Here is a 22,326-nt window from a genome sequence, read left to right as displayed (position 1 = left end):
GATGTGGGTGGCGGGGCTCCCTCGTGCCCGCCCCAGGCCCCCGGGCACCTGATGTGGGTGGCGGGGCTCCCTCGTGCCCGCCCCAGGCCCCCGGGCACCTGATGTGGGTGGCGGGACTCCCTCGTGCCCGCCCCCGGCCCCCAATGTGGGTGGCGGGACTCCCTCGTGCCCGCCCCCGGCCCCCGGGTACCTGATGTGGGTGGCGGGCAGTGACTCCAGCTGTCTGGAGAGGAAGAGCTCTCGATGCCTCAGCTGGTGCTTGAGCTTCTCAGGCAGGTCTGCCATTTCTGGGTTCTCCATTTCCTCCTCTGTTTCACCTGAAGGACACAGAGCTCCTGTGAGCTGGTCCCGGAGACACACGCTCAGGCGGCCGGACAAAGGCCCACCCGCTGGCTGCACAGGCCCCTCCCCACGCTGGACCCGGGGCAGGTGGCAGTGTAGGTCCCCGCAGCGCATCCCAGAAGCCCTGGGCATCTGAGCAGGAAGGAGGACAATGTCCTGTGCTGGCCTGGGAAGCAGCACGTCAGAGAAAGAGGGAAAGCGAGACAGCAGCTGTTGCACGTCCAGGACGGGGGGCAGGACCCACCACACCCCGCAGCCCTCCCTGCGCCAGGGACCCCTCAGGCCTGCCTCGCAGCAGGGCGCACAGACCTCAGGACCTTCCCGCAGGGGCGGCTCTTACCTTCCTCGCCGTTGTCGGCCCCCGATCCGGTTTTATAGCAGACCGACAGGGCTGTGTAACAGACAGACAGCACCCAGATGGCGGGTCAGCGACAGCGTGCCGCGCCACTCACTCCCTGCCCGGCCTGGACTGAGGGCTGTGAGGCCAGGAAGCAGGGTGGACAAGGGGGCCGCGGACCACCCAGCCAAAGACAGAGAACACCTGAGCCTCTGGACATCCCTACTAGCTGACCTCAGCTCCCGCCAACCCCACGCCCACGCTGCCCAAGACTCTCCAAGCAGAGCCCCAGACAAGCCTGGGCAGTGAGGCCCTGCTACCTGCACACAGAACACACCTGCCCCTACGAAGTCGGGAGAAGCAAGGATGGGGCGGGGGACACGGCCGAGCCACAGCGGGGGGGGGGGGGGGGGGGAACGTGTCCCAAGGCCGGTCAGCAGCGTGGGCCATCAATGGGCACAGGGAAAGCCTGAAACTCGAAACTGGCATGCGGTGGGGCTGTGGAAGGTCTCCACGATGTGGACCCCAGCACATGCAGCCCTGGGGCTGGAGTGCCCCCAAACACACACTGGCAGTCTAGGGTCGTGCACAGTGGGGTGGGGGAAGCCAGACGCATGGCGAAACCCATCCTCTGCCCCAAGACCCAAAGGTAGGGGGGTGGAGCCCAGCCCCCCTAGGCTCTGGGCCACCATAAGGCCCCTGGCCCTCTGCTGCCCTCCTGTGGTGGCTGCAAGGAGTCCTGGTGCCCCTGGGCAGGGAACACGCCCCCCCCCAAAAAAAAACCCTGGTTGCGGCAGCTCAGACGGAGGTCAAGGCTAGGGGCGGGGGCGCTGGGGGAAGAGGGGCAGGGTCGGTCTGCCCGGGCCGTGGGCGACGGGAGCCTGGCCTCGGCACCTCCCTGCCCACTCCCAGGGACGTCACCAGCACCCGGAAGCCGGCCCACCACCCCCACACCTTACCCTGCTCACGCCTGTCCGGTGACGGCCCCGCTGGCCCCGCAGCATGGCTAGGGACCAGGCCGGGGGCAGCCACCCTGGCCCCTGCCCGCGCCAGGCCCTTGGGCATCCATTCCGGGTCTGCAGGCACCGCCCCTCCCTGTCCTGAAACTAGCTCACAGTGGCTCTGAGACCCCCAGCCCACCAGGGCTCCCTGCCATCAGCAACGGTGAGGAGGGACCCAGGAACGCACACCCCAGGGCCACGCTTAAGGCCTCAGGGGTGGCCAGGGTTTGGGCCAGGCCAACCTCCAGCCCCCGGGAGACTAGGAGAGAGCCTCCCCACAGCCCCCAGGCCCCGTTCCCAGCGGACCCTCAAACGAGCGTGGGCTGTGGCGCTTGGCCTCTAGGAACCCAGGGCACATGGCCCCTGGCATAAAAGCCCCTCCCTCTGGGATCCAGGGTGCCCGGGCCCTGGGCTCAGAGCTGGGGGGCCTTCCCCACAAGGCCCAGGCAGGCTCTGGGCTCCCACCCTACCCCAGCTCAGCTCACACACCCTACTGGCTCTCCCGAGCCCCTGCAGCTGGTTCTGGGGGGTTCCAGGGAGGACCTGTCACCTGTGCCCACTGTCCCCTCGGGCAAGGCCTTGGTCTCAGGAGGACAGCTCTGTGGGAGGGGGCCACACACCTCAAGACAGGGCCGTGGCGGAGCAGAATGTGGCCTGGAGACCCCAGCAAGGGCTCTACCGTTCCGGGGAGGCCTGTGTGGCCCCAGGGGATCTGTGCTGCACCAGGGGCTGGACGTCCTGGTAGGGGCAGGGCGGAAGCTTGTCCTTCAGGCCCCCGGGCCCAGAAGAAACTTGAGCAGCTAATCTGACCGTGCAGTGGGCTCCCCTGGGTCTCTACCCCTCCTTCCAGAAGGGCCCCCAGAGTGTCCCTACACCCATGCCCTGACGCTGGGCGAGGCCCTGGGCAGCGAGGTGGACCAGCCTCGCCCCAGCTGCAGCGAGCTCACAGATGTGCACGCCAGGAGAGTCAACCCCGAGAAACGTGGTTTCTGCACAAACCACCGCGAGACGGAGCAGCCAGTACAGGCTCCTGAGAAAACAGCCGAGGCCCCGCACTGAGAGGCGGTGAGCTGGTGGGAGCGGGTGGCCTCCTCAGAGCAGCACACCCCGTGCGTGTGACACATGTTCCCTGCAGCTTGGCCCTAAGTCCCCGGCAAGGAGCTTTCCCTGCATGCAGAAGCCCCGCCGGCACCGCAGGGCCTCTGCCCACCCTGCCAGCTCCAACACTTCTGCAGGACCCCCTCCTCCCACGGGTCTCAGGGCCTCACACCTGGCCAAGCTCCCCCCGGGGACCTGAGAGCAGGAGAGCCTGGGCCCGTGGACACAGCGCGCCGTGTGCCGAGGGGCAGGGGCTGCAGTCGCTCTGGGCTAAGCAGCAGACACGGGGAGGAGATCCTCTGTCATCGACACCCCCAGGTCACCTACCGCCAGGGCCACCCCCAAGGCCCCCGCCAGCGTCCTGACAGCATGAACGGGAGCCCGCGTGCTGACACCTGCAGGGCCAGCGACTGCACAGACCGCTCCGCTGGGCCACGCAGCTGTGCACCCCCAAGACCCCGGCTCTTTTCCTCTTTTCCTCGGCACCGGGAGGCCAGAGTGCAGGGGTGGTGGGCACAGGCTTTAGGGTGGGAGGCTGAGAGGCACTGTATCCCATCTCTGTCCCCTCTGGGCACAGCCTCAGGGTCCACCACTGGCGTGCCACAGGGACGCTGCTGACAGAGGCCAAAACCCAAAGGTGGGATCCCATCCTCCCGTGAGGCCAGACGAGGCCGGCAAAGAACCGGCTGCTCCCTCAGGGTCGGCCGCACAGCCTGCGTCCACCCTGCGTGGCACAGAGGCCTGTCCTGGACAAGAGCGCCAGCGGCCCTGCCCCTCCCCCCACAGGCCTGGAGCCCAGGGCCCAGCGCTCCCTGCGCCATCCAAGGAGTGGTCCAACCAAGGATCTGCAAAGTCTCCCAATTAAACTCCTCAGGTAGATGAGAGCAGCCACACCCTAGGACAAGCACGGCCAGGGTCGCGTCTCAGAGAAGGAAGGAGGCCCCAGGGACATGCATGGACTTCAGTCTACACCCGCCCGGAGGCTGAGGTGGCAGCTACAGGCGGGCTGGAGGGCTGGGCTGGGAGACTCACTGGCGTGCTTGTCGGCCAGGGCGATGAGCGTGCTGGAGATGTCCCGCCTTCGGTAGAAGCACACCACCTTGGCCTCCACGTTCCCGTTGGCCGTCTGCAACAGCAAGGCAGGGTCTAAGGAACGCATGCCCCCGCGGGCCTGCGGCTCCCCGCAGGGGTGTCCCCCAGACAGGGCCTCAGGTGTGACCAGGGACGGGCTCGTCATGCGGAGCCCATGCCCCAGGGAGGGCCCTGGAGGGCAGCGGCAACCCTGACTGACGGAGGGGACGCACACCGGACCTAAACCGAGTCTGCACCCCCCACTCCTGTCCTATCCCGAGCCGCATGAGGACACCAGGTGGACCCCGGCCACCAGAAAGGCCAGCTCTGCCTTGGCCTCGGGAGCTGCCCCTTCCTTTCGGGCACCAGAGGGGGTGTGATCAAGGACAACGACTGCGGGCCTCCGTCACCCGCCACAAGCAGAAACCTGGGCAGCACCCGAGAGGCGCGGCCCTGAGGCCTGGACCCGCCTCCAAGAGGCAGGGCAGTGCGGCGGGGCTAAGCGTCGGCCTCGGCACCAGGATGGGGCGGCAGCGGCCAGGACTGACCTCCACTCGGCGGCTGCTGCCCGGGACCACCCGGGCTTGCAAAACGTCCAACCAACGTGGACAGAACGAGCAGCAGCAAGGACACCGTGAGGCCCGCGGGGTGGTAACCTCATACCGAGAACGTGTTTTTTCTTAACTAACGAGTTTACAAAATTTTTAATAATAATGCAAGGATTTTATCACAATTCTAATCTTTGTAGAGTTTAGCACAGCAGCATTTATAACATTAAACAAAATTATCTTTATGAAAAGTATTTCCCTTTTAGTTATTAAATTCCATTAGACCAGGAATTTTTCCCAAGAAAAAGCCTTCGGAATTTTTCACATCACTGAGCGTTAAGTTAAAAGTGCTATCAACTCCGCTGCTTTACAGGTTCATCACAAAACTGCAGAGTGCACGCTGATGAAAACCATCCTCACTCCAGTCCACGAAGGAATAGAAAGGGCATGAAGAATTCTTCCAGGAAAGCTGAGATCAAGTATTAAAACAAGTGAGCGTGAGAGGGCCTGAAGATGACGCGTCCGTCTTCAGCATGCGAAGACTGGGTTTTTAGAAGCACGACTTGTCAGCTTGTCAGCATGGCTGTGTCAGACCCGTAAACATTTGCAGTGTTCAAGGGTGCCCAGAGTTTTGCAAGATGGGATTCCCAGACCAAAAAGCGCCTCGTAGAAACGGTCCTGGAGACTGTCCGCTGAGCTTGGAATGACGAGGGGCCTTCAACACGACGGAGATGATCTGGCACCGCGTCATGCCCACAGAAGCAACCGGACAGAGTCTAGAAGAACCACGCGAGAGCGTCCCGCGGCAACCACGGTCCTGGCCTCCGGGAGCACCTGGGCCTTGCGTCTTCAGGGCTTTGTCCGAGTCTCTGAGCCACGGAGGGTGCCCCCCAGCGGGCCCGTGGAGTCGCAGTAATGCCCCCTCCTGGATCCACACCAGGTGCAGCCCCTCCCAGGGGCCCCCGAGAACGTGTACCTCCTGGGGTTGTGCTTTGTTCCGCACAACCTCAGCTCTGCGAGCCTGGCTTGGGCCGGACCCTGGAGACCCAGGGCTCCAGAGCGCTCTTCCCTCCGGTGCTCTGCCCGGACCCCTGCTGCCTAGCCCCTCACACCCCCCACATGTCTCCTGCACCTGCCTGCATCGCCCCCCGGGGCCGGGGTCCCAAAGGGCCTGTGGGAGGAAAGCTGGGGCGACTGCAGGGCACCCTCGCCCGTTTCCTGTCTCCACGGAGGCCGGCTCAGCGGCCCGGGAGCAAGGGCAGGACGGCAGGGGGCCTTCCCACAGGCTGGGGGTGGCTACGGTTCGGGAGCAGGCAGAGTGGGGTCCTTGGCCCCCCAAGAGGACCCTGCTGGAGGACAACATGGGATGCGGGGAGATGTCCCACTGGGGTCAGCGGCGTCTGCCTTTCATCCTTTGCTGGACTTTTCGGAGACTCCCACACCCCACGGTCCAACCTGCCTCCCTAAAACCTGGCTTCTAATCCCACGACAGAGGCTTCCCGGGAGGCCTCAGCCCGTCCTCTGGTCCCCTCTGGGCCTCTCCTGCCTGGCTGGCACCCAGCCGGCCCGCACGGGGCCTGGTCCCCACGCCGGCCCCCCGACACCCATCCCGAGGGTCTGCCCTCCGCGCCCCCCTCCACCCCCCCCCGTTCTCCCCCCCCCCGCCAGCCTTTTCCTGTGCTTTCTCCAGCAGTGTAAAGATTTAACTCTTCGTGAAAACAACGTAAATGCCATATATATCCAATCAAAGTTCTAAGAAGAAAACTCGACAGTTACTTTGAAAGCTCATGAAAGCCCAGAGTCCCGGGAGGGCTGGGGGAACTGGTGTCGGGCACGGCCCAGTAGAGGGGCTCCGAGGGGCTCAAAAGAGCTGGGCTTTGCCAAGAAAACTCATTTTAGACTTGTTTTCATTTACAGAAAAGAGACAAAGCGCAGAGCAACCCTGTGCCCCCTGCCCCAGTCTACATGCCCCCCCTTCCTCCTGACCCCTCAGTGCTCACTCCAGGGTCCGCTCCAGGGCCCCGCCAGGACCCCGCGCCACCCCCCGCTGCTCTGGGCGGGCGGCATGGGGACTGGTCAGCGGCCCGCAGGGTGCCCTCCGCCGGGGCGCCCGCTGTCCTGGGGGCTGGACGGGGCTGTGGCTCTGGAGGACCTTGGGGTGGGGGCATTTTCTCAGGCCACTCCTCTGCTTGCAGGGCCCTCGTCTCCTCTGATTCCTACTAACTGGACGTTGGGCCGTTGGAGGACTCTCTACTTTTCTGAGTTTTCTCTCTGTGTTTTCGTCCCAGTTTCTGCTACTGACTTCCAGGAGCCTCTTCTCACTCCTGAGTCTCCCCAGTCACAGCGGCCGCCACGTCTCTCTGAGGATGCCCCTGGCTCGTCTGGACTCAGTTTTTCTCTGCGCCCTCATCAGCTCTCTCCTCGGTTTCTTTCGATGGATCTCACGGTGGAAGCCGTCCTCCCTGCTCCGTCCAGGTCGCAGGCTGAGAGCAGGCGTTTTGCTGGGACGCGACGCCAGCAGCTCAGATCTGCCCCCAGAGAGCACCCCACCACCACCTCCCTCTGCACACGGGGCTGCCCAGCATCCTGGGGCCGTCAGGGGTGAGCCCTCAAACTGACCCCGTTTTCAGCCCCTGCCTGAACTACAATTGCCTGGGCTGTGCCCACCTCTCCAGCCGGGACGGAGCCCCCATGCCCCGTGGGGTGGGAGGGGAGGCCAGCAGGGGTGCAGGGCTCCGAGGACCCCGAGGGCCACAGCAGACATCCGTGCTCTCCGGTGCTTTGGACCCACGCCCCTTTCCACCACCCCACCAGGCAGAGCTTCCTGGTGCCCACACTTGCGTCCACCCTCACGGGGCAGCACTGCCTCTCCCTCACACACGTGGCGTGTCGCGGCCAGAGTGAGGGCACCGTGGCCACCCTGCGACCACTGGCTGCCACGGCCCCGCCTGCCAGGACGACTCCACGCAGAGGCCTGGCCCCCAGCCACGCCTCCAGTGATCCGCACGGGGTGGGGCGGGACAGACACCTGCTCCCATCGCAGCAGCGGGCACGGGCTGCACCCTCCCGCCCTACGGCTCCAGTGGGCGGTAAGCAGGGCTCGGGGGAGGCGCCCGCCAGCGTACCGGTTCCAGCGGTGTGGTGGCCTCACGGGACATCCGGCCACCGCCCCCAGCCCCGGTCATTGACACGCCCAGGCCGGGGCTGAGGCTTCGGGGCACGGGCACGCCGCCCACCTCCTGGTCCCAGCAGGCACGGCCGTAGGGTCGGGGTGCCGCCACGGCTAGTCTGATCCTTGGGAGACCGGCACCCTGACCTTCCCGCCCCACCCTGCCTAGTCCTGAGAATCGGCTGCACTGCCCCAAGGCCTGAGGTCCAGGAAAGCAGCCCCTCCCCTGCTGGCCACACGGAGGCACAAGGTGGGCCCTAGCCAACACGAGTGACAACAGTGCTTCCAGGACGGGGGCTGCTCCAGGGCGAGGCTCCACAGCCGCCCTTCTGCAGGAACCAGGGGAGAGAGAAGCGGCAGAGCTAAGGGCCCTGCTGACCGGGCACCGCCGTGGCCGCAGCCGTGGCCTTGGAGGAGGGTCACACCGATGCCCTCTCCCCCAGTGCCCCCGCCAACGCCTCCAACTAAGGAGGGCGGCAGGAGACGGGGGGGGGGGCTTCCCCCACCGGGCCTGGGGGTCTGCACGGGACAGCACCCACTCCTCTGACCAAAGAGGCCATTCTGAACCTGTGAGCCCACACCCACCGCGCCCCACCAGGCCCAGGAGGGCTCCGGGGGCCCCGCCCCCTAATCCACTCATAAGCGCCTGCCCAGGACGCTCGGCAGACGTGGGGCGGGAGAGGAGGGAGACGGGCAGGGGACCTTCGGGCTGTGGGAGCCCAGGCGGCTTCCTTCACTCCTCAGCTGGAACCATCCAACCCAGGCCCTCTCCTAACACCCTACCAGGGACCCTCAGGGATGGGCTCTCCGGGGAGGGGCACCCCCGCCCCCCAGCAGGGACGGGGCCACACGCTACCTTGTTGAGCTCCTCGATCCTCCGGATCAGGTACGGGTTGCTGGAGGAGTTCTCGAAGTAGACGTAGTCTGCAAACGGGCGAGAGCGCGTCAGCCTCGCGAGTCCGCCAGCCTGGGAGCCGGCCCCCCGCTCGCCCGCGGCCTGGCTGCATCTGCGGTGGCAGGCGGGGGCCAGGCTCAGGCGGGGGGGTGGGGGGCCGTGGGGGCTGCAGCCGGCCCGGAGGGGGCCCCAAGAGCGGTACCGCCAGGGCGGGAAGGACGGTCACAGGCACTGCTACGGCCGGCCCCAGAGACCACGTCGGCATGTAGGCTGCCAGGCCCCGGTCATCCCCCCATGCACATCCCCCGGCGTCCCACCACCTCTCCTCCAAAGACAAAAGAGCTGAACGGAGGCCGGGGCTTCCCGGGTGGAGGAGAAACAGAGCTCACCGGGGCGGCACGAGGTCGGGGGCCCAGGGGAGCGGGGTCCTGAGGGTGCTGCCGCCCTGCCGGGTCCCCCAGACCTCAAGTCAGCACAGGCTCCCCTCACAGAAAAACCACACGTGCTCTCCGTTTCCCCAACGTCCCCAAGGGCGAGCGGGGCTCTGGCTCAGGGAGGCCCCGGGGTCCACCCGGGAAAGCCCAGGACAGCCGCGAGACCAGTCCCGCAGGGGATGGCTGACCGAGAGGCTGTCCTGGCTGGAGTCCGCTGAGGCCTGCACGTGCACACGGCCCAGGTGCCCCCGGACGGAGGTGAAGACCCCAGAGGGATCACAGGAGGGATGTGCCCGGAGGCTGGCTGGACAAAGAGAGGCCTGTGGGAGGGGCTGGCCGGCATGAGCTTGTTTCAGGGCGACTGCGGCCACACTGCACCTCACTGGACCGTACACTCCAGATGGGCGGGTTTTATCACATGCAGATTTTATCTCAACTAATCAGTTTTTATAAAAAGGTCTCAAATCAATCATCCAAGCTTTCGTTCTAAGAAACTAGATGAAGAGCAAATTAAACCTGAAATAATTACTCCTGCGTGTCAGGAACTGGAAACCACCCAAACGCTCCCCCGGCAGGGTAGGGGGTGGCAGACAGCAGGTCTGCGTCCAGCGACAGAGTCCCGGCAGCGCCAGGAAAGGTGCCCTGGACACGGGGCGGCGGGGGGCTCGGGGGACTGGGCGTCTTGTGCCCGGGCGGCACTTACACACCTGCCGGCAGCTGCCCTGAGCTTCTGAGGACTGGGCTTCACTGCCTGTAACTCGTGCTTTGGTAGGTGGGGAACAAAGAAAGAGGCAGGAGGGGGAGAGGCAGCAGCAGCGGGAGGAGACACGAGCCTCCCCTGCACCCGCGAAGAGGACGGAGCGCAGAGGCAACCGCCTTCCAAAGGGAGAATGAAGGGAGGGGAAAAGCCCCAGCCCCTCCCCGGCCCAGACAGCGTCGCTGGTGAATCGCACCGAACACGGAAGGGAGGCTGAACACAGTCCACACGAACTCTCCCAGAAAGCACTAGAGCAGGGAGCCCCCGGTGGCTCAGGAGGCCGGACACCGCGAGAGACCACAGAGCAGTGCCCCTCACCAACTCGGAGCACAGCTTCTCAGCACGACCTCTGCACATGGAAGCTGGCCGCCCAGCAAGGGGACAACGCCCCTTGACCACTGGGAGTCACACCTGGGGACAAGTCGAAATCACAGCAGTGGAATGAAGCAGAAAAACCATCTCAACAGATGCAGAAGAGCTGACGAAACCTACACAATGCCTGATAAAAACTCTGACACAGGGGCTTCCCTGGTGGCGCAGTGGTTGAGAACCCGCCTGCCAACGCAGGGGACACGGGTTCGTGCCCTGGTCTGGAAAGATCCCACATGCCGCGGAGCAACTAAGCCCACGAGCCACAACTACTGAGCCTGCGCTCGAGAGCCCGCGAGCCACAGCTACTGAGCCTGCGCTCGAGAGCCCATGCACCACAACTACTGAAGCCCATGCATCTAGAGCCCGTGCTCCGCAAGAGAATCCACCGCAATGAGAAGCCCACGCACCGCAATGAAGACCCAACGCAGCCAAAAATAAATAAATAAATTTGTTAAAAAACAAAAAACCTCTGATGCAAACTAGGAATTCAAGGGAACATCCTCGCCTGCTAGCAGGCGTTTACCAAAAACCTACAGTGAAGTCCCGTTTACTGATGAAAACATGGTGCCCTCCCCTAGAGCCGGAAGAGGGCACGGGGGTCGATCCCCTGCACTGCTGCTCACCCACAGGTCCTGGTCGGTGCCACGAGGAGAACAAATAAACACATGAAAGGCGTACAGACTGGAAAGGAAGAGAGAAAACTCTCTAAATGCAGAGGACATGACTGTCCACAGAGAAATTCCCAGAGTTTACAAAAAGCTATTAAAACTAATGAATGAGAGGCTGCTCTTGCCTTGAGATGGACTGTATTCTGCCTATGGCACGTGTTGCCCTCTCCATAAACCTGCTTTCACTTAAAAAAGAAAAACGAACGAGTGAGGGTTTAGCAAGCTCATAGGATACAAAAATAGTGTATTAAAAGTACCATTTACAATAGCTCACACAAGTACTGAAGTATTAATTTAACAACCTACAGATCTCTAAAGATCAAAAGCTCTGTGCCAAGATCTGTATGCTGAAAACCACAAAACGCTACTGAGAAAAACCAACAAAATCTAAATAAATCGTAACATAAGACATCATGGATCAAAACACAGACCGTCAACCTTTTTCAGTACAGGGCCAGAGAGTAAATACTTCAGGCTTCGCACGACAAGAGGCTAAACCAAAGATATCACTTGGGTATTAACGTAATACATTTCCACAAACATTTTGCCAATGAAATTAAAATCCAAACAATAATAATTGAGTATACTTTTTTGTGATAATCCTGGCCTACTAAGGAATTCTGCTTTGGGGGAGGACAACTTGCTTCATCGGGGCTCAAGTTCACGTACTGGATCACGAAAACCCATCGCAACGTCCCTGTTAATGCTGACCTGTGACGCGGCCTCTATGTCTTTCTGCATAAAAAGTACCCAAACAATGATATCCATCTGCAAGCATGAAATTTTAATTGAGCACACTCATACTGGACTCTCTGAGATTTCTCTCGACCTTTCCCTTACAGCATTTGTGCAGTGAAGGGTGAACCCAGCAGGCCTGGGTCATCCACACCCTGCACGTCCAAAGGAAGGTGTGGCCCCTGACCTGCTCCTGGGAGGTTGCCCCAAAGCCCCTGGAGGGTCCTGCCTGATGGGAGCCTTTGCCCACCTGGGGGCACGGGCTACACAGACCACGCCGACAGTGTGATCTGTGGTGGGCCAGAGATCAACCTGACCTCCGGAGGGCTGGACGCTAAGGCCAGCCACGCTGATGGTTAGTCATGGCTACATGACCGACCTGGATAAACAGCCTGGACACCGAGCTGCGTGTGGTCTCACCACCTGTGGCCCTGGGAGAGGCCAGCTGGAAGCCTTGACCTTTTTACCTCTGCTGATTCTGGTGTATATCCTTTTGTTGTACTAAACTCAGCCATGAGTGTGACGGCTTTGCTGACCCAGAACTGCAGCAGGTGACACAGTACAGATGGTGGGGCAGCTCCTCAAGGCAGCTTACGTGGCTTCTGAAACACAGAAACCTCCTTCGCACGCGCACCGCGGCCCAGAACACACTGCGGGGACTGTGGTCTGAATGCAGAAAACATGCCTGATGCAAATCTGGGTCGGAATGGAGATCCCATTTCTCGTTTTAACATCTGACGGTAAGAAACCGTATAAAGCAGTTTGGGATTCAAACAACGTCAGTCATCACCAAGATGTATGTACCACAGTATAAGTTTGCAGGAAGTGCCATTTCATGCAATTTTCAGATGAATTCATACAGGACCATTATCAAGTATGCAGCAAAAACGAATTTCCAAAGGCACTCAGTGTTTGATACTCGTGGTTGAGTGTTCTTCTCATTCTGAAAAATTCTAATTTCTGCCCCAAGTTTAAGAAATCACAGTAAAATTGAACCACTGCTACGCCCTCAAGCTGCTGCATGGTAGGGCAAGTCAAGATATTCAGCTTCCACCTTTTATTTTGGCTGTGTTGGGTCTTCACTGCTGTGCACAGGCTTTCTCTAGTTGCGGCGAGCAGCGGCTTCTCTTATTGTGTAGCACAGCCTAGGTCTAGGCGTGCGGGCTTCAGTAGTTGCAGCACACGAGCTCAGTAGTTACAGTGCATGGGCTCAGCTGCTCCGCAGCATGTGGGATCTTCCTGGACCAGGGGTCAAACCGGTGTCCCCTGCACTGGTAGGCGGATTCTTAACCACTGTGCCACCAGGGAAGCCCTCAGCTTCCACTTCTGATAAAAATTCACAGAACTGATGATGGCTGACTCCTCGAGGTCAAGTGCAGCTCACCGTTGACACAACAGGTTGGATGAAGCACGAGACTCAACATTTTGCACAAACGCCTGCTGACAAGCAGCCCGACGGACAATGGGCTCCAGGCACCTGATGTGTTAACAAGCTTTGTCCAGGTGTCCAGCCAAGCCGTTCTGCCCCATACACCAAATTCTGTTGGCGCACATAGCAGTCTGTCCTACGGATCAGCTCACGTGGGTCTGGAGGCTGAGAGGTCAGATGATCTGCCGTCTGCAAGCTGGGGACCGGAGCCAGTGGCGAGAATCAGCCTGAGTCCAAAGGCTGAGCACCAGGAAGCCCGATGTCCAAGGACAGGACAGGATGGATGACCCAGTGCAACGAGCAGGATGCCAGCCCCGCGCCTCTCCGCGCCCTCAGGCCTCACAGACTGGACGCTGCTGTGCTGGGAGGGCTCCGATCCAGGCTGACCTGTCCCGCAACGCCCTGGCGGCCGCACCGGAAACGACGTCCCCCCGGCTCCCTGAGCCCAGCCGGGCAGACACAGCATCCTAGTAGAGCCCGCTTCAGTCGGCACGAGGCTGGCATTTTCCCCACTTCTTTGAACATCTCGGCTGTGCCTGGTCCAGGCGGACTCTTCACAGAGGCCGGTCTCCTCGTGGGGAGCCCATCCCGCGCACCCCGTGCCCACTCCCAGCCCCTCAACCTGGGCAACCAGCCTCCCAAAGGCTGCTCCTCGGCCAGCTGCCACCAACACGACTGAATGACGTCACCACCAGTAACCGGCTTCGCCTGCCCGGCCGATAAGCAAGCAGACCCTGTTGGAGGCTCTTGTCCGGTTCGCGAACTTCCGTGAAAGAGCCCTGCCGCTGCACCCACACACACTGCGTCCCTTCGGCACAGCGCTCATGCCCCTAAAGCCACCACCTCCCAAGCCCGGGTGCCCTGCTCGCTCAGCGGGGACGGGGATGCAGACAGGGCTCCGAGCTGGTGAGTTACGACACGTAGGTGTGATTCGCAATGACGGCACCACAGGTGGGCAGGTGAGCAAGTGAGGTGACCTCACCACCGCTCGACCATACTGAGGCCCCAAAGCAGTGAGGACAAATGCAAACGCACAAGTACGGCTCGTTCCAACACGACTTTATTTATGGGCACTGAGATTTGAATTTCATGGAATTTTCATGTGTCCTAAAGTATTCTTCTTTTGATTTTTTTTTTTCCTCAACCATTTAAAAATGTAGGAACCATTCTTAGCTCATGAGTCACACGAGAACAGGCAGTGGGCCGCAGCCTGCCAGTCCCTGTAGCAGAGGACTCAATCCTGGTGAAGATGCCAATTCTCCCGCAAACTGATCTCAACCATAGTTTCAATGTGATCCCAATCAAGACTCCACAGTTTTTTTTCTGTAGAAACCAATAAGCCGATCCTACACTTTACATGGGAAATCCGAGACGCCAGAATAGGCTACGCAATGTGAAAAAAGGACAGTCAGGGGATTCCCGGCGGTCCAGTGGTTAGGGCCCTGCACGCTCACTGCCAAGGGCCCGGTTCAGTCCCTGGCCAGGGAACTAAGATCCCGCAAGCTGCGTGGCACGACCAAAAAGAAAAAGAAAAAGGACAAAAGTTGGAGGATTCCCACCTGATCCAGATTTGCCGTGAAGTTACAGTAATCCAGATGGCGTGGACTGGCACAAGCATGGCCGCATCAATGGAAAAGAGAGGAGGAACAAAGGGCACCACGGCAAACGGGTTGGACCAAGGTGCCTACAGATGGGGGCGGCGGTCAAGAGGTTAACAGGTGGAGATGGACAACTGGACGTTCACACGCAAAAGGGGAAGGACCCGAGAACCATCACCTCTACCACACACGAAACAATGAACTCAAAATGGGTCCTACACTTGCAAGTAAAACCTGGAACTATAAAAATTCTACAAGAAAACAGGATAAAATCTTTGTGACCTTGGGGTAGGCAGACTTCATACACTTCTCTCTTGTAAAAGAGAAAATTTGCAAAATACATATCTCGTAAAGAACTGAAATCCAGAATATAAAAGACACTCTCACAACTCAACAGTAAGCTTCTTTCCAATTTTAAAAACCGGGCAAAGGATTTGTCCAGACGCCTGACCAAAGGCACAGGAACGGCAAATAAACACGCGGAAAGGGGGCCAGCAGCTCGGATGCTTAGGGAAACGTGAATCAAAACTCTGGTGAGATGCCCTGTGTGCCCGTCAGACTCCTGTGCAGAGGACCCAGGACCCTCAGCATCGCTGCCGGGAGCACGGGAAAATAATGCCGCCGCCTTGGAAAGTAATGAGGCTGCACTGCGGACAGGCGACTCCGCCAGGCAACCCCACCCCGGGCACCTTCACCCACGAGAAACATCCACAAGAACAAACGTTCACACTCAAAGCTGAGCACAGGTGCTCACGGTCGGCTTCACTCAACCACCAAAACTGGAAATAGGGGCTTCCCTGGTGGCGCAGTGGTTAAGAATCCGCCTGCCAATGCAGGGGACACGGGTTCGAGCCCTGGTCCGGGAAGATCCCACATGCCGCGGAGCAACTAAGGCCGTGCGCCACAACTACTGAGCCTGTGCTCCGGAGCCCGGGAGCCACAACTACTGAAGCCCACGTGCCTAGAGTCCGTGCTCCGCAACAAGAGAAGCCACGGCAATGAGAAGCCCGTGCACCGCAACAAAGAGTAGCTCCGCTCGCCGCAACTAAAGAAAGCCCACGCGCAGCAACCAAGACCCAACGCGGTCAAAAATAAATAAAATAAACAAATAAAAAATTATATATAAAAAAAAAAAAACCTGGAAATGGCCCAGCTGTGATCTGAACATCAGGTCCTTCCAAAAGTCACGCTGAAATTCTAACCCCAAAGCCATGGTATCTGGAGGCAGGGCCTTTGGGAGGTGCTTAGGTGGGGCCCGGAGTGGGATTAGTGCCCTTACAGGAGACCCCACAGAGCTCCCCAGACATCGAGGCTGCTGGAGCCTTGACCTGGGGCCTGCAGCCTTCAGAACTGCAAGAAGTTGGCATCTGTTGTTGACCAGCCCCCAGCGGCTCACGCCTCGTTACAGCAGCCTGAGGCACCGAGCCAGCCCCAAAGTCCCTTCGCCGCTGAATACACCTCGGTACGTCCATTCAATGGAACCCATTCAGCAAGCAGCGGATGAGCCACCGACACGAGGACAAGTCCTGAACGCGCTGCACCCCATGAAGGAAGCCAGCGTGCTGCATGACACCCTGTCAAGGGGATCTGCAGCAACAGGGACAGATCGGGGCTGCCACAGCTGGGGTGGGGGGCAGGCGGGCTGACTACAGAAGGCAAGAGGGACACTCAGGTCGTGGAAGCAGTCTAACCGCTTACCTCCCCCTCCTGGCCTGTTTAGGACCACACACGTGGAAGCGTGTGCGGCAGTTACACAACGGTGTGCGTCTGCCCAGCTCAAAGAACCGCACACATAAAAGGGTGTTGAAAAGTGTACTTCAATAGACCCAAATTTAAATGTAAAAAATACACACAGGCCGTTCCTATTTGTCTCAGTAATGATGTACCCTAATGTCACCACTAACACCGAACTATCCTGAACTGAGCCATCGCCCCATGGGGAGCCCAGGGTCAGGGTCCCGCCAGCCTCGGGCCACCTTTTCATCAGTAGATCGACACATAACCTGTCCTCCGTGAGTATCCATTTAAAGACACCGTATCCGGTACGTATCGCATCGTCCATTCATGAGTGCTGGGCCCGTAGCCTCCCTGCACTTAGGGATACCGGACGCACTTCATGGCTATGCTGAGGGGCACTTGAAACACCGAAATCTCCAACTAAAAGCTCAAAAATTCAAGTGGCATGGTCCTAAACAGGCCGGGGGACCCACCCCTCGTGGCTCCACTCGTTACACATCAACCTTAGGGAAATGGCGGATTCGCAAAGACAATCCGTGAGGAGTGATGGGGCTGGACAGGATGTGTCCGCTGAGCAAGTGGGCGGGCTGGTCACAGCCAGGAGGCCGCGCGAGGGGAGCCAGCGGGGACAGAGGCCCCACAAGAACATGGGCGCACACCCCAGGAGGGCCGCCAGACCCCTGTCAGCATCCCTCCAGAACCGCCTCCCACCAGGTCCCCTGGGGCTGGGGACCCCGTGGCGGGAACGGCGGGGCGCCGAAAGAAGCCAGACTCCTGACCCTGTGGGACCATGTCCGCTTTCACCTGCTACACCTGGGCCCCCCCAAGCCCAGAGCCAGGACGCCTGCACGTGGGCCCCCTCCGCTCCTCTGTCCTCGCCCCGGCGGCTCCAGCTCCCCAGCCAGGCCTCCCGTGTACACACCCCACTGGACGGAGGCCGGACCCTGACTGGAGGGGCAAGTGGCCGATGACCACGGGGCCCTGCCTCCCTCCAGGGGCTGGAGCACAGGGTGGAGGCTGACGGCCAGTCACGCGGGCGCCAGAGGCCAGGTCCCAGGCCTGAGCACGGCAGGTGTCCCGCACATCTCTACAGACGGAGGGACAGAGCCGTCCTCACCCGTACGCCAGGGAAAGCCCGGCCAGTGCCCACGGCTGAGTTCACTGGAGCACGTCCCCCCGCGGCCCTGAGCTGAACCCAGTCCCCTCCGACGGGGTGCGGCCGCCTCTGAGAGGCGACCTCCTGCGACCCCCAGGGGAGCCCCGCCCTGGCAGCCCGAGGAGCCCACTCTCCCCGACGCCCACAGACGGACCCTCGGGGAGCCAGTGTGGCCGCCTGGACCCCTGCCTTGCAGAGGGCAGGGAAGTGGCGGGCCTGCCCTCCAGGGGTGCTGAGCGCGGGGTCCCTCTGGGCGTGCCGCAGCCACGCCCCTCGCTCCCGAGGCAAGCAGCCCCCACCTCCGGTCACCACTGTCACACGCGTCACCCAGAGGAACCTGGGCCTCCATCTCAGGGGCCCGTGCCCAGCTGGGACCCCCGCACAGCGACAAGAGGGCCAGGACCCAGTCGGGGGGCGATGGGGGGCCACCCAAGGGCGGGCCGGATCGTGGGGCCCCGAAGATGCTGGGAGTTGACCCCCCACCGCAGGAACCACTAAGCAGTTTGAAGTAGGGGAGACGGAGCAGACCAGCTGCTCAGAAGGGTCATCTCCTCAGGCAGCCCAAGAATCGCAGCCAGGAGAGGATCAGGGCGCTGCAGGGCCGGGAGAGCAGGCGTCCCACGAGAAGGTACAGCTCCAACCTGCGTCCCACCGACCGGGAGCGGGGAGGCCGCAGGGGCATGGCCAGCGCAAGATGACGGGCAGCATCCCCGAGGCCACCCCTGGAAGCCCCGCCCGCCAGGCCCTCCCCAGGAACCTCACCCCGACGTCAGCCTGGACCCCCCCGGCTGTGGAGACGGCACCAGCACCCTCGTCCGTCCACACAGGGGCCCCCAGAGCCCCTGGAAGGCTGTGCCCGCTGCTATAGGACACGGGCCCCCGTGCAGGGTGCAGGGCGGACAGAGAGACGGAAGGCAGGAGGACAGGACATTGTGTAGAACATCAAACTCTTGAGAGAAGGCAGGCTGGGGGTCATGGGGGGCCTCAGGGCACCCCACCACCCTCACCCCGCCCCGAACTTCAGCGGGAGACAGCTGGGAGGAGGGGCCCCTGTGCCGACCTCACCCAAGCCACCCTTCAGGCCCCGCATGTCAGCACCCACGTCCACACGTCCTGGGAAGGCCACTGCGCACTGCAGAGGTGCCCGCCCTGCCATGTGAGAACGTCCCTGCTGGCCCCGCACAAGTCTGGCATTCTCCCGCGTGTGGGTGTCTTACCTAGTCAAAAGTTAAAATTAAACAAACAAAGAAGCATTTCTGACAACAGGACAGGATACAGATGACAAAGGCAAAAACAGCAGGGGCAATGGAGACACTGTCAAGCTGCCCGGAGGACTAGGGTGTTCCTATCACATTTTCAAAATATATTTTTAAAAATCAACTATCCAAAAGAATGGGCGTTAATTTCTTACAATGATAGAAGAAAAAAAAGAGACGAGACCTGAGGGGAGATGGCTGCAGCCCGCCCATTAAAAACATACCCACCACCCCAGTGACCGTGGTATCGGTGGCTCCTAGCTGTTGGTTTTTGCTTTCTGTCCTGAAACATGACAGCACGTCTCTGCACAGAGACAAAAAGAGGTGCCCGTGGTGCCCTCAGTCCACGGCTGGTTCCAGAAGACTGGCCAGGTGCCCCCACTCCCCACGCAGAGCGCAGACCCCAGAGGAAGAGGGTTCGTGGACCCTGACCCCGCCACCCGCGTCCAGGCCTCCTCCACCACATTTGCTGTCGCCGCCGAAAGCAACTCTCTGCCCAGGCTGGGTCACTTCCCGGGGAAGAACCAGGCCCTGTCCCCTCCCAGGCTGACCCACTCCGCCCAGCCGGCCAGCTGGCACAGAGCTGCAGCCATGCCTTCGCCCCGCCCAGACATCCTGGCAGGGCCTCGGGACGGCCTGCCAGGTAGAATGCAGGCCACCCAGAGAACGCTGGACTCTGCTAACTACTTTCTAGTGCATGTCCCTCCCATGCGATATTTGGTACAAACTTACGCTAAGAAACTGTTTATCTGAAATCCAAACTGAACGGGCGTCCTGTACTTTCCTGGCTGAGTCTGGCACCTTTGGAAAAGGTAGAGCGTCCTGAGTGGAGACGACGGGGGCAGCGAGGAGGGGGGCTTTCCCAGACTCTGCTCCTGCAGTGCCCCCCAGGCCAGAGCAGGCTGCCCAGGCAGGGCCAAACCCCAGCAAGAGAGGGGCGTACCTTCCTCTGTCTGGGCCCTGAGAAATCCAGACACCGCCCCCCAACCCCGAGCAAGCAGCACCTCAGGACAGGGTGCCAACCTGCCAACACCCCGCCCACCGGGACCACTGGCCTTGCAGACCCATGGGGCAGCGCCTTGGGATTCCATACAGAAACTGAGGACGGAACTGCAGGGACCAAGAGGGAGTCCAAGTGGAAGCGGTCCTGCAACGCAGGCCCTGGGAGGGCCTCCAGGACACCCTCAGGGGGACACGCAGACCGCTCCCCTGGAGGAGGCACCGCAGGACACAGAGATCCTGGTCAACACCGTGGGGAAACTGAGGCACGGGAAGGTCTGAGGGTGGCCAGGCCCCCGCTGACTTCGCAGCCAGATAGGTGGCTTGAAGCCCGTATGTCAAGGAGTGGACACAAGTGGAGATCGGGGCATCCACGGCCTGGATGGGGCAGGGACAGCTCCCCTTGGAACCAGTCCCCACAGGCAGGCACGGTGGAGGTCCCACCCACCGAGGCAGGGGCTGGCAGAAGTGCCTGGCAGCGGGTGGAAGTGCCGCAGGGGCCAGCTGAGGGCCTCCAGCCCCGGCCGCCGCCACCTCCTCCTGCAGCCTCCGTGCCTCCTCCAACCAGGAGCTGGGCGCCTCCGTTCTGCGGACACTGCTTCGTTTATTCAGCGTGCCGACGTGACCGCAGGGCCAGCGCCTGGGATGGGAGGTAAGACCACACCTGCCGAGGGGCTTCCGGCTGGCTAAACCCAAGGGGGCACCGGGCGAGCTGGAGGGTGGGCAGACCGGAGGGGCCTCAGGCTGCGCAGGAGGCCAGGGGGGCTCTGCACTGCGGAAAGGTGCCCCACGAGGGCACGGGTTCGGGGAGCACTGAACGGGCAGCTGCAAGGGAGGCAGGAGCCCTGGGCTGCGCAGCTGGGGTGAGGCAGAGGCTGAAGCTACCGGGGCAGAGAAGGCGGCTCGGTCCTGCGGGTGACCCTCCCGCCTCCACCCACAGACGGCCGGCTCCTGCTTGGAGTGGTGAGGCTAGGAAGTGAACAGGCCCCTCCCAGAAGGGCCCCTACACTGCAGCCTGCTCCCCACAGGCGTCCGCCAGGGGCCTGAGCCACACGGGGTACAGGCCCCCGTTCCCATGACCACCTCTGAGCCAGAGAGAGCAAGGGAGGGCCTGCCGGCCGGGCAGGTACTGCACTGACCCCCTGCACAGATGGGGGTGCATGCCCAAGGTGACAAGGCTGGCCTGACACTCGGGCTCACCTGGCCAGAGAGAGCGCAGACTGAGGACAGAGGACACTTGGTAAGCAAGGCCAGCGCCGTCCTCAGCCCTGACACACTCCACCAAAGGTGGGCAAGTGAGCATCTCAGGCTCAGAGAGGGTGGGCACCTCACCTCCCTGTGAAGGACCAGCTCAGAACCCCATGGAAAACCCGCGGCACAGCCTCCCGGAGCCCCCGCCCCACGAAGTGTGACAAGGCCCAAAGCCGGCAGCTTCCTGGGGCCCAACTGGGAGGACGAGCAGCCCAGGAAGCCAGCCCCCCAGGGCCTCAGCCAGCTAAGCGACCCCCTAACCGGGGGGCTACCTGCCCCTTCTGCACCCTTGCAAAGCACCTCCCTGCTGGGCTGGGGAAACAGGACGCAGCAGAAAGTTTGGGGGTGTCTTAGAAAAGCATGCTCGGGGTGACCACAGGCTGCTGAGGACCCGGAGAGGGAATCCTGCTAGGGGAAGCCGCCAAGCACACGCCCGGCCCAAGGGGTAGCTCTCAGCCGCCCCTGGGCTCCCACGCATGAGGCTCCCCACCCCAGAGGAGACCCACTCCCCACCCCAGCACCCGAGCCAGCCCTGCCTGCCCCGGTGGGCACTCCACACCCCTGCGGCCCCCAAACTCCCGCTCCCAGGAGGGCAGCCAGCACCGCCCCCCCCAGACCATGTGCTCCAGCTCTGCTCCGGGGTCGGGGGCTCCCGCCAGGTCGCTGGCCCGGAAGGATGCTCTGCGACTTCAGAGCCTTCCACAGTTCCTCTGCCAGGGCCCAACAGGCTACACGGTCGGCCCCCAACAGGTGGGCAGAGCCCCCGCCTCCCTGGTGCGCCGCTCGGCCACTACCCGCACCGGCTCGTGAGGGCCGGCCCAAGGGGTCACTTCGGGTTGGGATGAGCATGGCCGAGGCAGAGGTGGCGGAGGAGGAACGGGCTGCTCAGAAAGGGGGAGGGAGGGGAAGGAGATGGGGTGGGGTGCAGAAGAGTGGGTGAGCGCTGCCGGGGGAGGGGGAAGGACGGCCCAGCCGGGACGGCCTGCAGTGGGGGAGGGGTGCAGAGGCGGAGGGAGGGGACCAGAAGTGGGCCGATGGGGGGGCTGGGCCGATGGGGAGGCGGGCGGAGGAGGGGAAGGGGAAGAAGGGAAAATGGGGGAGGGAGGGACACGACGGGGGACCCGGGCAGGGGGTGCAGAGGGGGCCCGGGCGGAGGTATGGCGAGGCCCGGAGAGGCGGTTTGGGACCGAGGCAGGGACGGGAGGAGAGATGGGGGGACGGAATGGGGCCCAGGGGGGATGGGGACCCGGCGGGGACGGGGGGGATGGGGGCCGGCGGGGCCCGGGGTGGCAGGGTCGGGCCCGCGGCGCATAAAGGCGGCGGCGGCGGCGGGCGGACAGGCGGCGGCCTTACCTCCGACCCTGTACATGTTGGCGGCCATGTCCGGCGGCGGCGGCGGAGGCCGCAGGCTGGGCCGGGCTGGGCGCGGGGCTCGGCGCGGGCGGCCGGGAAAATGGAGGCGCGCGGGCGCGA

At 62.1% G+C, this 22,326-nt stretch overlaps 1 protein-coding gene across 3 annotated transcripts in view; it reads right to left on the bottom strand.

Annotated features, from left to right (window-relative positions):
* The window catches only part of MTA1 (metastasis associated 1), a 37,937-nt gene extending 15,611 nt beyond the window's left edge, over positions 1-22,326 (bottom strand). For 2 of the 3 annotated variants that reach the window (XR_003796012.1, XM_029238948.1), the window contains exons 1-5: positions 22,207-22,326; positions 8,423-8,490; positions 3,811-3,904; positions 683-733; positions 191-317 (exon numbers count right to left, since the gene is read on the bottom strand). Coding sequence is in view for 2 of the 3 variants with exons in the window: in XM_029238948.1 (XP_029094781.1) it covers positions 191-317; positions 683-733; positions 3,811-3,904; positions 8,423-8,490; positions 22,207-22,234 (368 nt within the window). In the remaining variant the exon portion in view is untranslated. Of the gene's footprint in view, positions 1-190; positions 318-682; positions 734-3,810; positions 5,988-8,422; positions 8,491-22,206 lie in introns of those variants that run through there. The other variant, XM_029238947.1, reaches the window with a different exon arrangement.

The sequence above is a fragment of the Monodon monoceros genome, unplaced genomic scaffold, assembly GCF_005190385.1.
Source record: "Monodon monoceros isolate NGI ecotype Baffin Bay Population unplaced genomic scaffold, NGI_Narwhal_1 Super_Scaffold_21, whole genome shotgun sequence".
Classification (NCBI taxonomy): domain Eukaryota; kingdom Metazoa; phylum Chordata; class Mammalia; order Artiodactyla; family Monodontidae; genus Monodon; species Monodon monoceros.
The sequence above is the reverse complement of the archived record's forward strand: the minus strand, read 5'-3'. Positions and strand labels throughout refer to the sequence as shown.